General features: G+C 38.6%; 1 protein-coding gene across 7 annotated transcripts in view; it reads right to left on the bottom strand.

The window, feature by feature from the left end:
* Window positions 1-1,227: 1,227 nt before the first annotated feature.
* The window catches only part of LOC127970684 (neurexin-1a-like), a 127,018-nt gene continuing 115,351 nt past the window's right edge, over window positions 1,228-12,894 (bottom strand). For 4 of the 7 annotated variants that reach the window (XM_052573361.1, XM_052573365.1, XM_052573364.1 and 1 more), the window contains 3 exons: window positions 10,502-10,824; window positions 9,422-9,509; window positions 1,228-2,823 (listed from right to left, as the gene is read on the bottom strand). In XM_052573361.1, coding sequence (XP_052429321.1) covers window positions 2,519-2,823; window positions 9,422-9,509; window positions 10,502-10,824 — 716 coding nt within the window. In that variant the 3' untranslated portion in view covers window positions 1,228-2,518. The remainder of the gene's footprint in view (window positions 2,824-9,421; window positions 9,510-10,501; window positions 10,825-12,894) is intronic. The other 3 variants (XM_052573362.1, XM_052573366.1, XM_052573367.1) reach the window with 1 other exon arrangement.

Raw genomic sequence — 12,894 nt, 5'->3', positions numbered from 1 at the left:
TCACAAAGGATCCATCTTTGTCCTGCTTCAGTGACTATCATCCAGTTGCACTTACCCCTATTCTCATGAAGTGCTTTGAACGGCTAGTCATGCACCATATTAAGTCAGTGGCGAAGGTGTCATCGGTCAAGCAGTTGGACCTAAATGATTATAAATTATAACTAAGAAGAGCCAGAGCCCCGGCCCCAATCATGTGCACCTTCTACAGAGGCACCATCGAGAGCATTCTGACTAGCTGCATTACGGTGTGGTATAGGGCCTTCAACGCGTTCTGTCGGAAGACCCTTCAACGCATAGTGAGAGCAGCTGAGAAGATCATTGGTGTTTCTTTCCCCTCCCCTCCCTCCGGGACATTTATGGAACCCATCTCACCCGCAAAGCCCTCTGCATCACAGGTGATTCCACACACCCGTCACAAAGCTTCTTCAATCTGCTGCCATCAATGAGGAGACCTCGGAGTCTCCAAGCCAGGACCAGCAGACTTAAGGACAGTTTCATTCATCAAGCTGTCAGGAAGCTGAACTCCCTCCCAACCTTGCCCCCCCCCCCCCCCCCCATCTTTTGCCCCAGGCACCACTGAACTCTGAACCCCCATCTACTCTTTTGACCCCCCCATCCCCCCCAAGCTCCCACATCTCCAGGTCCTTCCACTCCCCCTCCCACTAACAAACTGTGTCTGCACACTACATCTATCAACCACTGTACCACTTTAGTCAGTTTAAATAAAGAACTGCTCTCTGAGCTTTTTGTCACTTTAAAATCAGTCTGAATAAGCTCTTTTGCACTACAATCTTTTTGTCTGCACTGTTTGTTTACTTCACTGATTTGCACTGTACCTGCCACGTGCCTTGTCTGATGGAAAGCTATATATACAGCCACCAGTAAATCAGCCATCTGAAGCAGCTGAGAGGATGCTGCCAATTGACTGTGAAACTGTGGAGACAACACACCCAGAAACAGCTGACACCAGCACCACCCAGACGACACTCAACAATCCTGAAAGCACTGAGCACAGAGTACAACCCTCTGCTTGATCCTAAACCACACTTCATTTCACTAGATTTGCATATTTTATATAATCATAATGGTATTATATAAAATATTGTGTAAATATAAAATATACGTAACATACTTACTAAATAATCAACTACATACATAAATGCATAAATAAAGATTTAGCATTTATCCAAGACAGCACATATTCATAAAATAATTTAGAGAAAATAATTTATTCTGGGTAATATTTTATTTGCTTGATTATTATTGTTTTTTTAAACATACAATTTGGAAGTCTCTGAAACAAAATACTGTATAAATTTTTTTATACAGATCTAAAAAATAAGTTAAATTAATTTTATCAATTCTGTTGTTTAGCTCAATTCTCCTGTTTCTTGTTCTAAAAGTAGAAAATGAGGGAGACACACAGACACATACTCTCTCCAGACAGAAATGAATAAATGAATCTGATTTATGATTACATTTTGAGGGAGTGCAAACACAAATAAACATGGATTCATCTCTTACTGCAGGCTGATACATCTCATGGAAGTTTTGTGAGTTTATTAGTAGTGATATGTCTTTGGAAGGCTCTGGCTTCATTGTTTTCTGTGTCTTTCAGAGTACCTTCTAAAACATGGACTCTAAATGTGTATGTGAACACATATATTACAAAATATGTTTGAACATTCATTTGCAGAAAACAGTTTGCAGGTAACATGATGAAAAAACCCATTGTAAAAAAAAAATTGATATCTATAGGTTCTCTAATATGCGTTAAGATTCTTTTGTGGTCTTTTCTGACAAGGAGTAGATAAAGTTTGCATCCTTAATGCAACAGGTCATAAAACACATGTTTGTGACAGTCCAAAAACACACAGTTGTAGTTTTACTGTATAGAAACATATTAAATATGACATTGAATCCATTATCACTGAGATATCCACAATTGCTTTGCAGCCATTTGTTTGCAAAAAATAATGCCATAATATTCTTTTCCCTTTTACCATCAGCTGTCAAATTTATATAAGCTCTATCTGTATAATACTTATCAAGTCTGAGAGACTTGTTCTGTCCTTTCTTATTCTCTCATTCTTCAGTGATGCTTCAAGAAAACAAAACAAAAAACATAAAAACATTTTGTAATAGTCCATTACTTACTCTTCATTCCCTTCTTCTTGCATTTGTTATACAAGAAAGTGCCAGAATCCGGATAGATTAGGTAATCTTTCCATCACTTATGGGTAATTGTTGGGTATTTAATCAGCTTGTCTTATCTTGACCAGGCTGTTGGACATCTCCTGAACATCTGCAAGTGTCTGTCCACCAGTTCTATCATCCATTTCAATGTGCATGAATTAAATATCAAAGATTTCCACTGTACGCTGTTTAATTTATAATGACTAAATGTTTTCCCATAATCCCTCAGTCTTTGTTATCTTACATGAGTAGTTCTTATATTTGACTTTTATGAGAACTGTGGATGAGAATGATGGTCCTTTAAGGAGCAGGAATAATAGTATCACACATAATACTCCTTGTTTTTGTTTTTCTTGCTCTTGCTGACACTACTTGTGGCATCCACTGGTTTCTCCTTTACAACTGTTCCATTTGATTGGGCTGAATTGCAAATGTAGTTGCGGCTCTCATCCACGTGGTACGATCCTTCGTCACGGTTGCGGTATTTGTACATGGCATAGAGAAGAATGAGGATGCAAAGTGCGGCAGCAACAACGATGCCAACCACCATGCCTGTGGTACTGCTGGACTCACGGAAAACCTCTGACTGACCAGGATAGCTCTTCACCCCGGGGCCGGTAGGGTTAGCTGAAGAAACAAAAACATCAAAGGTCAGTCCATCAAACATGTTTCACTAAAATTCACCAACTTGGACAATTTGGAATATTGTTTTCTAAGTATACGTGAGACACTTCCAGCTTTCCCACACAATACACTTTATCCCAAGTTTCCCACACTTTATCATATTGACATACACAGATGTTAATTTCTGTGAATTCTGTGGTCTTTCTATGGTCTTCTATTACTTTTATACTGTATTTTCTCTCCCCTAACCTAACCCTAAACCTACCCCTTACAGAAAACCTGTTTGCATTTTTTAAATTTTCAGATAAACATAATTTACTAATGTAAATATATATATATATTTATTTATTTATTTATTTATATATTTATATATTCATAAAATTCCCCCTTGTGGAGACCGCAGTCTGGTCCTGCTACAAATGCTGCTGCTTCTGACTTTTAATAAGAAATCGTGAAACTGAGTATACATGCACTACCCAACAGGCCACATCTCCGACAAGAGATGACTTCAAAATGCAAGAGCTATTTTCAGTACAATATAAAGCTGTAAACATCATTTGTTGACACTGAATCTTTATGTGTGAGACAATGCTTGTCTTAGTGAACAGTAGAGAGGTCATATCAACATCATGGACAAATTATAGTTACTGCTTTTTCAAGTTAGTACTTTGAAAAACAACATATGATTATTTTATAGGTATTCATGCAGTTATATGATGATTTTGATGATACTGTAAGATTTGAACTTTAAGGCTACTTAAAGTTCATAAAGGAAAAATAACAATCCACAAACATTGTGTGCAAATTATTTAACATCAAGTATATGCTGCTTCAATATAACAATTACGTGAATATGGTGAATATTGTAACTTTCAGTTATAAAGTAAATTACAACCAAGACAAAACTGGGTAGCACTTTATTTTACAGTCCTGTTCCTCATGTACATACTATTTACTTATTATAGTAATTACAATAACTATGTAGTAACTAGGTACTAACCCTGAACCTACCCTTAAACCTAACCCTACCCCATGTAGTTACCTTGTATTACCAGAACTTTCTTAGATAAATACACTGTAAGTACACTATAAGTACATGTTAGTACACGTACTGTAAAATAAAGTGCAACCCAAAACTGCATGTATTTAGATGAGTTAATGGTTATAAAACTTGATAACTGCTTGATAACTTAAGTAGCTTAGTGTGACTTTGTTCCTGTTGAAATCTCTTTTACTATCACTCTCTGTTGTTTAATTGCTAAAATATAATTTAATTCTCACCATATATCTGATTTGATCACAAACTAGTTTGACATCATCCGCCTGTAATTTTAAATCTGAACTGTGAGCGCTACACGTTAGCATTCCGTTAGCCTATAAGCTTGTCAATCGCATCTCCATTTGCGTTTCCTACTGCTTATTTTTCTCTATGTCTCGCTCTGTTTCTTTTCTCATTTGTTCCATTTATTCACAAGTTCGGTCCTAAGAGCCCGTGCAGCAGGGAGATTGGGTCACTGTGAGGCAGCATAGTCACGGGTCAAAACGACTCTCTTTCGTTCCAACCAAAAACATCAAACCAAATGATCAATGATATGATCACTGTTCATAAACTACATGTGGTTAGTTTGACAGAAACCTGGCTAAAGCAAGATGATTACATTACTTTAAACGAGTGTACCCCCCCCCCAAAAAAACAAACAAAAAACAAACAAACAAACATTTAACAACATATGCTGGATCTGAAAGGTTAAAGGGGAGATGTTGCTACAGTTTACAGCAATATGCAACTGTATTGGGGTTAAGACAACACGTGTCAGATCCTACTCACTGTCAAAATCATACTCTCAACTTAATACTGTCACATGGAATTGATGTTGATGGTGTTGAAATTCTGCAGTAGAACTAAAATATCACAGATCATTATCTAGTCATATGTATATTCCATATAGCTAAAGCTGTAAATTCATTCCTTTTTCAACTCCTTGTTTGCATATAGGTCCAACCGGTCGACCAATGATGCCATCTCCACTGCTGTCCACTCAACACTAGCACATCTGTACAAAAAGGACTCATACGTCAGAATGCTGTTCATAGACTTCAGTTCAACATTCAACACAATCATCCCTCAACAGCTCATTTACAAACTGATCCAGCTGGGGCTCAACACTTCGCTGTGCAACTGGCTGTTGGACTTTCTGACTGGAAGACCTCAGGCAGTACGGATCGGCAGTAACACATCCAGCACCATCACACTGAACACTGGGGCCCCACAAGGATGTGTGCTGAGCCCCCTCCTCTTCACTCTGCTGACCCATGACTGCACACCGTCACACAGCTCCAACCTCTTCATTAAGTTTGCAGATGACACGACGGTGGTGGGTCTCATTAGCAACAAGGATGAGACAAACTACAGGAGTGAGGTGAGCCGCCTGGCCGGGTGGTGCAGTGACAACAATCTCTCTCTGAACGTGTAGAAGATGAAGGAGATTGTTGTTGACTTTGGGAGAGCACACACTCAGCACGTTCCTCTGACCATCAACGGTGTGACTGTGGAGAGAGTGAGCAGCACCAAGTTCCTGGGTGTGCACATCACAGAGAACCTCTCCTTGACTGAAAACATAGCAGCACTGGCCAAGAATCACACTGGCCAAATCACAGCAGCATCTCTATTTCCTCCGCAAACTGAGAAAAGCCAGAGCCCCGCCCCCCATCATGTACACCTTCTACAGCTGCCATCAGGGAGGAGACTGCGGAGTCTCCAGGCCAGGACCAGCAGACTGAAGGACAGCTTCATCCACCAGGCTGTCAGGAAGCTGAACTCGCTCCCGAACTTGCCCATCCCTCTTCTGCCCTAGTCACCACCGAACTATGACCCCCATCCCCCCTCCCCCCAGATCCCACATCCTCATGTCCTTTCACCCACCCCGCACCCCCACTAATATACGATGGCATGCACCAGTCACTTTGTGCAGCATTGGTCTGCTCACTTCCTCATTCAGCACAGAACTGACATCATTCTACTACCTCTTCAGTCAGTTAAACAAAATAACTGCTTTTGAGCACTTTGTCACTTTAATCAGACTGAATAAGTCTAAAAACCTTTTATCTGCATTGTTTGTTCACTTCACAGATTTGCACTCTATCTGCCATTTGCCTTGCACTGCTTTATTTAACTTTACTTTTAATTTTATTATATGTCTTTTTTGCATGCCCTTATTGTACAGGTCCTTCTTAAAAATTAGCATATTGTGATAAAGTTAATTATTTTCCATAATGTAATGATAACAATTTAACTTTCATATATTTTTGATTCATTGCACACCAACTGAAATATTTCAGGTCTTTTATTGTTTTAATACTGATGATTTTGGCATACAGCTCATGAAAACCCAAAATTCCTATCTCGGAAAAATTTGCATATTTCATCCGACCAATAAAAGAAAAGTGTTTTTAAAACAAAAAAAGTCAACCTTCAAATAATTATGTTCAGTTATGCACTCAATACTAAGTGCACTCAATGCACTCAGTCGGGAATCCTTTTGCAGAAATGACTGCTTCAATGTGGCGTGGCATGGAGGCAATCAGCCTGTGGCACTGCTGAGGTGTTATGGAGGCCCAGGATGCTTCGGTAGCGGCCTTAAGCTCATCCAGAGTGTTGGGTCTTGCGTGCCAGGTCGTGCTGAAAAACAAAATCTTCATCTCCATAAAGCTTTTCAGCAGATGGAAGCATGAAGTGCTCCAAAATCTCCTGATAACTAGGTGCATTGACCCTGCCCTTGATAAAACACAGTGGACCAACACCAGCAGCTGACATGGGACCCCAGACCATCACTGACTGTGGGTACTTGACACTGGACTTCAGGCATTTTGGCATTTCCTTCTCCCCAGTCTTCCTCCAGACTCTGGCACCTTGATTTCCGAATGACATGCAATATTGCTTTCATCCGAAAAAAGTACTTTGGACCACTGAGCAACAGTCCAGCGCTGCTTCTCTGTAGCCCATTTCCTGCACACGCCGGTGCACAATGGCTCTGGAAGTTCTGATGAAGAAGACACCAATGATCTTCTCAGCTACTGGGGCGGCAGTGGCTCAGTGGTTCATGTAGGCTGTCTACAAACCAGAAGGTTGGTGGTTCGATCCCCGGCTCCACCTGACCAAGTGTCGAGGTGTCCTTGAGCAAGACACCTAACCCCAGCTGCTCCTGACGAGCTGGATGGTGCCTTGTATGGCAGACACCGCCGACGGTGTGTGAATGTGTGTGTGTGAATGTAATGTAAAATGTAAAAATCGAGGGCTTGAGGGTCTCTCCATGTAAACTTCCCTTGTCCACTTCTTGAATGCACTTTAAAACAGTGGCGGGGGGGGATTCCACCATGGGGAAGTGCTTAGAGAATTTCACAAGTGTGTCAAAAAATGTAATTGGATTGCACCACTTGTTTTTCTGTACCACATGTTGTTAAGTCTTTGCCTAGTCCTCGTTGTGCTCACATGTTCCTCATGTGTTATCCTCCATATTTACTTTACCCTCTACAATCATGTTCTTGCCAGATTGTTCTGTACTTCGTGTGGTTTGCCTTAAGTTTATTTTTTTCTTCTAGTGATTAGCTTTAGTCTTGTTGAACTGTGTCTTTTCCTGCATAATTCCCAGTCCTCAGTGACTCTCTGTCCTGCTCTGTTCAACTCTGCCCGGTTTGAAGTTCTCTGTGGAAGTGTAGGTTCTCTGGTCAGAACCTACACTCATCTGCCCAACCCTTGTCTTGACCTCCTGCATGTTTTCTGACTCCCAGTCTGTTCCAAGTCCCCTGGTACCCATTGGCACTATCTAGCACATTGGTAAGGCAAGGTTGAATTATTAGAAAAATAATGCACAACCAAGGTGCTGATTGGCCATTACACCTCGTGTGTGCATTATTTTTCTAATGCTTCAACGGCCCGAAGTAAATTATTCCACTTATGAAAACTGCTTTGAAAACTGTCAGAGCCTCTGCATCAATTGTGTTGTAGCCCTTTTGCTATCAGGTAATTATCATTTTCTTTCTTTCCTCAACTTGTGTCCATATTAAAACTATTGTATCCTTCTAAAACTTTTCTTTTGAAGAATGTTCATCTCTGTTTTTGGTTAGTAAGGAAGTAGAGGGAAGCTTCTGTTGATTTTTTCTTTTCTTTTACCTGTATATGTCATTCAGCTCTCCTCCCAGAAGCCAGTAACCTTTTTTGTTTGTTGTTTTGGCTAAGAACCTAATTTAACAATTAATTGGTTCTACCCTCTTTAAAACAAATAAACATTTATTTATTTTATTTTTGCTATAACAAGTGGTTGTCACATTTCCAGGGCAGGGGATTGAAGGGAATCTTCCTCGTTCTCTTAGTTTTTCCCTTCGGATGATTTTTCAACTGTTCCCCCTTTGAGCTACCATTCATAAGCATTTATAAATAAATTCTAATCAGTGAACATTATCTACTGTCTTTCTTACAATAAATGAAATTCCTTTCTGATAGATTTTTTTTTTTTATTGTCAAAGACCATTAATAATAGTTTAAGTATTCTTTTCTCTTTACTTCACTTTTCTTCTGTCCATATTCACTGTTGTGGTTGTTTTTCTACACACAAACATCAATGTGCAATTAATCTACAATGACAAGCTCAATCAACCTACATTAACAGCAGTTTTAACTTTTAAAATAATAGGTACAGACACATTCAGTCAGTGTTGGGGAAAGTTAATTTTAAAAGTAATGCATTACAATATTGCATTACTCCATAAAAAAAGAACTAATTATGTAACTTTTTATGGAAAGTAATGTGTTACGGTACTTCTGTGTTACATTTTAAATATGAGCAGGGCTTAATTGTTTTTAATATAAGTTCTATTTATAGCAAATGTAAAAGCCCTTTCACAACAAAAAGTTTCATAAATAAACTTCAGGCTGAAGAAAAAATAAATTCACGTCTGTACAGCAGAACACAGGAGAAGAAGGTTCAGCACTCTTTAGCAATAATAATATAAAAAAACAAAAAAAACAATGAAGCACAACTCTTAGTTTATCTAAAGTCATTTTTGCTTATTAGTATGGTTGAACTGTATCATCAAAGGTCAGCAACAAAGACATTAGTTTTAGGGATTAGATACATTAGTATTATTTAACATATTTAATTATTGCAGGTTTGCATCATATTCTGAGTTTGCATTTCACTGTTTTAATTCATTTTGATGAATACTAAATCTGTTTTTTTTTTTGTGAGTGGGATGAATTAATGCACATTCATATGTAGTCTAGAACTACATCATGTTCACACAGCACCTCTGTACTGATCTCTGTACTCTGTATCTCTTCTGATTTCTCCAAATACTGGGACAGGAGACTTGTCAGTCAATAAAACGAAAAACAACTCAGTAACTCAGATATTTTCTTGTACATTAAAAAGTAATGCATTATTTTACTAGTTACTTGAAAAAAGTAATCTGATTACCTAGTTTACGTTACTTGTAATGTATTACCCTCAACACTGCACATTGTTGTAGAAGAACAACAGAACTGTTGAGGTGAAAGTGAGGACAAACAGTCAGGAAGAAAAGTGGTAGTAAAGAGAAGACTAACCTAACTTACCTGAGCTTGGCTCGCACGGATCAATGTCCTCATCGTCGCTGGGACACTCGGCAGATGCCACCAACAAGTCATCAGTAGTCTGGAAAACAGATGATACGGGAAAGAATGGATGAATTCAAGAAGAACTGCACACAGAAAGAAAAACATGGAAAAAAAGAGAAATGGAAAACTGAGCTTAATCGAATGGGTATACATCACACTTGAGAAACTTTAGCTGTGAAAAGTATAACAATAAAGAAACAAATTATTATAATAGATTACAGACAGTCAGAATGGTCTGTTATAATAATTTGTGTGTTTTTTCAATGTGAATAACTGCAACATTTCCTGGGAGATAATTAAACATTTTTATTTCTGAATCCACTTTCCATTTCTTGAAACAACGAATACATATAACTATTATTAAATTACTAGCAAACTAAGTTGAAATTTAAAAGTTTATTTAAAAAAAAAAAATGGTGCGATATCACATATGCAGACATTAGAAAGGGCGATGTACTGTATATCATATCTGTCACATCAAAAGCTAAATCCACTGTCCTTACTCTCCGCCCTCCTCTCTCTGTTGTCTGTTTATTTTTTTCTTACATTTTTTTTATCTTGTCATTGTTGTTCATGTTTGTTCTATTAGTGTAAACAGCCTCGATAATTAAATGTAATAATTTGTGCCTATAAGTTATTGGCTCTTTGACTATGAACAGTTCTAACTGTCTTTTATTACTTATTCTTATACAGTAGCTTATACTAGTACTACTGCAATTTTGTCTCAGGGTAGTTTATTCTACTTTTACCCTGATCACAAACGATGCACCACGACCACAATATCAGTAATTATGCACAAAAGTATTTACAGTTAGTTGATCTCGTACTGGCATTAATACTAAATACAGTATGAATATAATTTCACTGTCAAACGATACAAAAAAGACTCCAAATATTGCCACAATTTTTGGAAAAACTCTGCAGCACATTCAGTAGTTTTGGGCCATAAAACCAGAAAAAAAGTCCAGCTAAATACTGATGGGACAGGTAGAACAAAGAAATGGAAAGGAACGTGTGTAGTTTTCTGACCTGCTGAGGTTCGCTCGCTGTACTTGGTTTGATCTTGTGGCTGGAGGTGGTTGTGGTAGTGATCTCCATCATTGAGGTAGAGGTTTCAGAGCGAGACACCGTAGCGCTGGACTGTGGTGATATGGAGGATGACTGCACCTCCCCAACCAACCTCACGCTGCCTTCGATGCGGATGTTAGGTTCTCCTTCCACAGCCATGTTAAAAACCTTCAGACCATTGTAATAGAAACCGGACATTTGGCCCTGGAAGGCACGGCTGTGGTCTTTTTCCCAGCCTCCGATCTGGATGGTCATCTGGCTGTTGAAGATTGTGAGCTGACGGCCTGCAGGAGAACAAAGTTACTGCGATACAGAAGAACGTAGTGCAGACTGAAGAGAAACATACGTGAGGGAGAGAGATGGAAATAATCACGCCTGAGGAAAAGACGGATTATTCAGGTACTGGGGAATGTTAATGCCCGACAATTTATCATGGCTGTAATGAAGGGATGCTTATGAAACACAAATAATGCAAAATAAAAGATAACAAAACAGTGGTAATAGGTTTAAACTGTGGCACTTTGCTACATATACATATATATATATATATATATATATATATATATATATATATATATATATATTAAAAACACACCCGATTCCGAAAAAGCTGGGACACTGTACAAATTGTGAATAAAAAAGGAATTGAATAATTTACAAATTTCATAAACTTAAATTTTATTCACAATAGAATATAGATAACATCAAATGTTGTAAGTGAGACATTTTGAAATGTCATGCCAAATATTGGCTCATTTTGGATTTCATGAGAGCTATACATTCCAAAAAAGTTAGGACAGGTAAAAATAAGAGGCCGGAAAAGTTAAATGTACATATAAGGAACAGCTGGAGGACCAATTTGCAACTTATTAGGTCAACAGGCAACATGATTGGGTATAAAAAGAGCCTCTCAGAGTGGCAGTGTCTCTCAGAAGTCAAGATGGGCAGAGGATCACCAATTCCCCCAATGCTGCAGTGAAAAAAAGTGGAGCAATATCAGAAAAGAGCTTCTCAGAGAAAAACTGCAAAGAGTTTGAAGTTATCACCATCTACAGGGCATAATATCATCCAAAGATTCAGAGAATCTGGAACAATCTCTGTGTCAAGGCTGGAAAACCATACTGGATGCCCTCAGACTACACTGCATCACATACAGGAATAATACTGTAATGGAGAGGGGCTCAACATGGGCTCAGGAATACTTCCAAAAAACATTGTCAGTGAACACAATCCACCGTGGCATTCGCCGTTGCTGGCTAAAACTATATAGGTCCAAAAAGAAGCCAAATCTAAACATGATCCAGAAGCGCAGGTGTTTTCTCTGGGCCAGGGCTCATTTAAAATGGACTGTGGCAAAGTGGAAAGCTGTTTTGTGGTCAGACATGGGATGCCATGTCATCCGGACTAAAGAGGACAAGGACAACCCAAGTTGTTATCAGCGCTCAGTTCAGAAGCCTGCATCTCTGATGGTTTGGGGTTTCATGAGTGTGTGTGGCATGGTCAGCTTACACATCTGGAAAGATGAGCTCCATCAATGCTGAAAGCTATATCCAAGTTCTAGAACAACATATGCTCCCATCCAGACGTCGTCTCTTTCAGGGAAGACCATGCATTTTCCAACATGACAATGCCAGACCACATACTGCATCAATTACAGCATCATGGCTGTGTAGAAGAAGGATCCGGGTACTGAAATGACCAGCCTGCAGTCCAGATCTTTCACCCATAGAAAACATTTGGTGCATCATAAAAAGGAAGATGTGACAAAGAAGAACTAAGACAGTTGAGCAACTAGGAGCCTGTATTAGACAAGAATGGGACAACATTCCTATTCCTAAACTTGAGCAGCTTGTCTCCTCAGTCCCCAGACATTTGCAGACTGTTATAAAAAGAAGAGGGGATGCACACAGTGGTAAACATGGCTTTGTCCCAACTTTTTTGAGATGTGTTGATGCCATAAATTTAAAATCAATATATATTTCGTTGTCATGGAGTTTAAAACAATTCCATGATAGATGTTTATCACTAACAGTCAATCTGAAGGCAGCTTAATAACTTTATACATTTAAAAACCGGATACATCTAATAATCAGATATTAATGTTATGTAGGTGTGCAGTATAATGTTCAGAGTATGTAATATACATATAACAGTAACAAAGTTGTCTGCCTTTTAGCAAGATGAGTTGGATTGGATGCAAAGGTAAACAGGGTGGTCATGAAACAAAGGAAGACCGAAAAACAATTCAATTAAAAGAAACAAGAAAAACAGTTATTCATTTCATTTAAAAGATTAAAGGATTATACATGCAATTCAAAGTCATTATATTTTTTTCAGCAGATGTTTTATCATTT

Source organism: Carassius gibelio, chromosome B13 (genome assembly GCF_023724105.1).
Source record: "Carassius gibelio isolate Cgi1373 ecotype wild population from Czech Republic chromosome B13, carGib1.2-hapl.c, whole genome shotgun sequence".
NCBI lineage: Eukaryota > Metazoa > Chordata > Actinopteri > Cypriniformes > Cyprinidae > Carassius > Carassius gibelio.
Note: the sequence above shows the minus strand (reverse complement) of the source record. Positions and strands in the feature narration are given on the sequence as shown.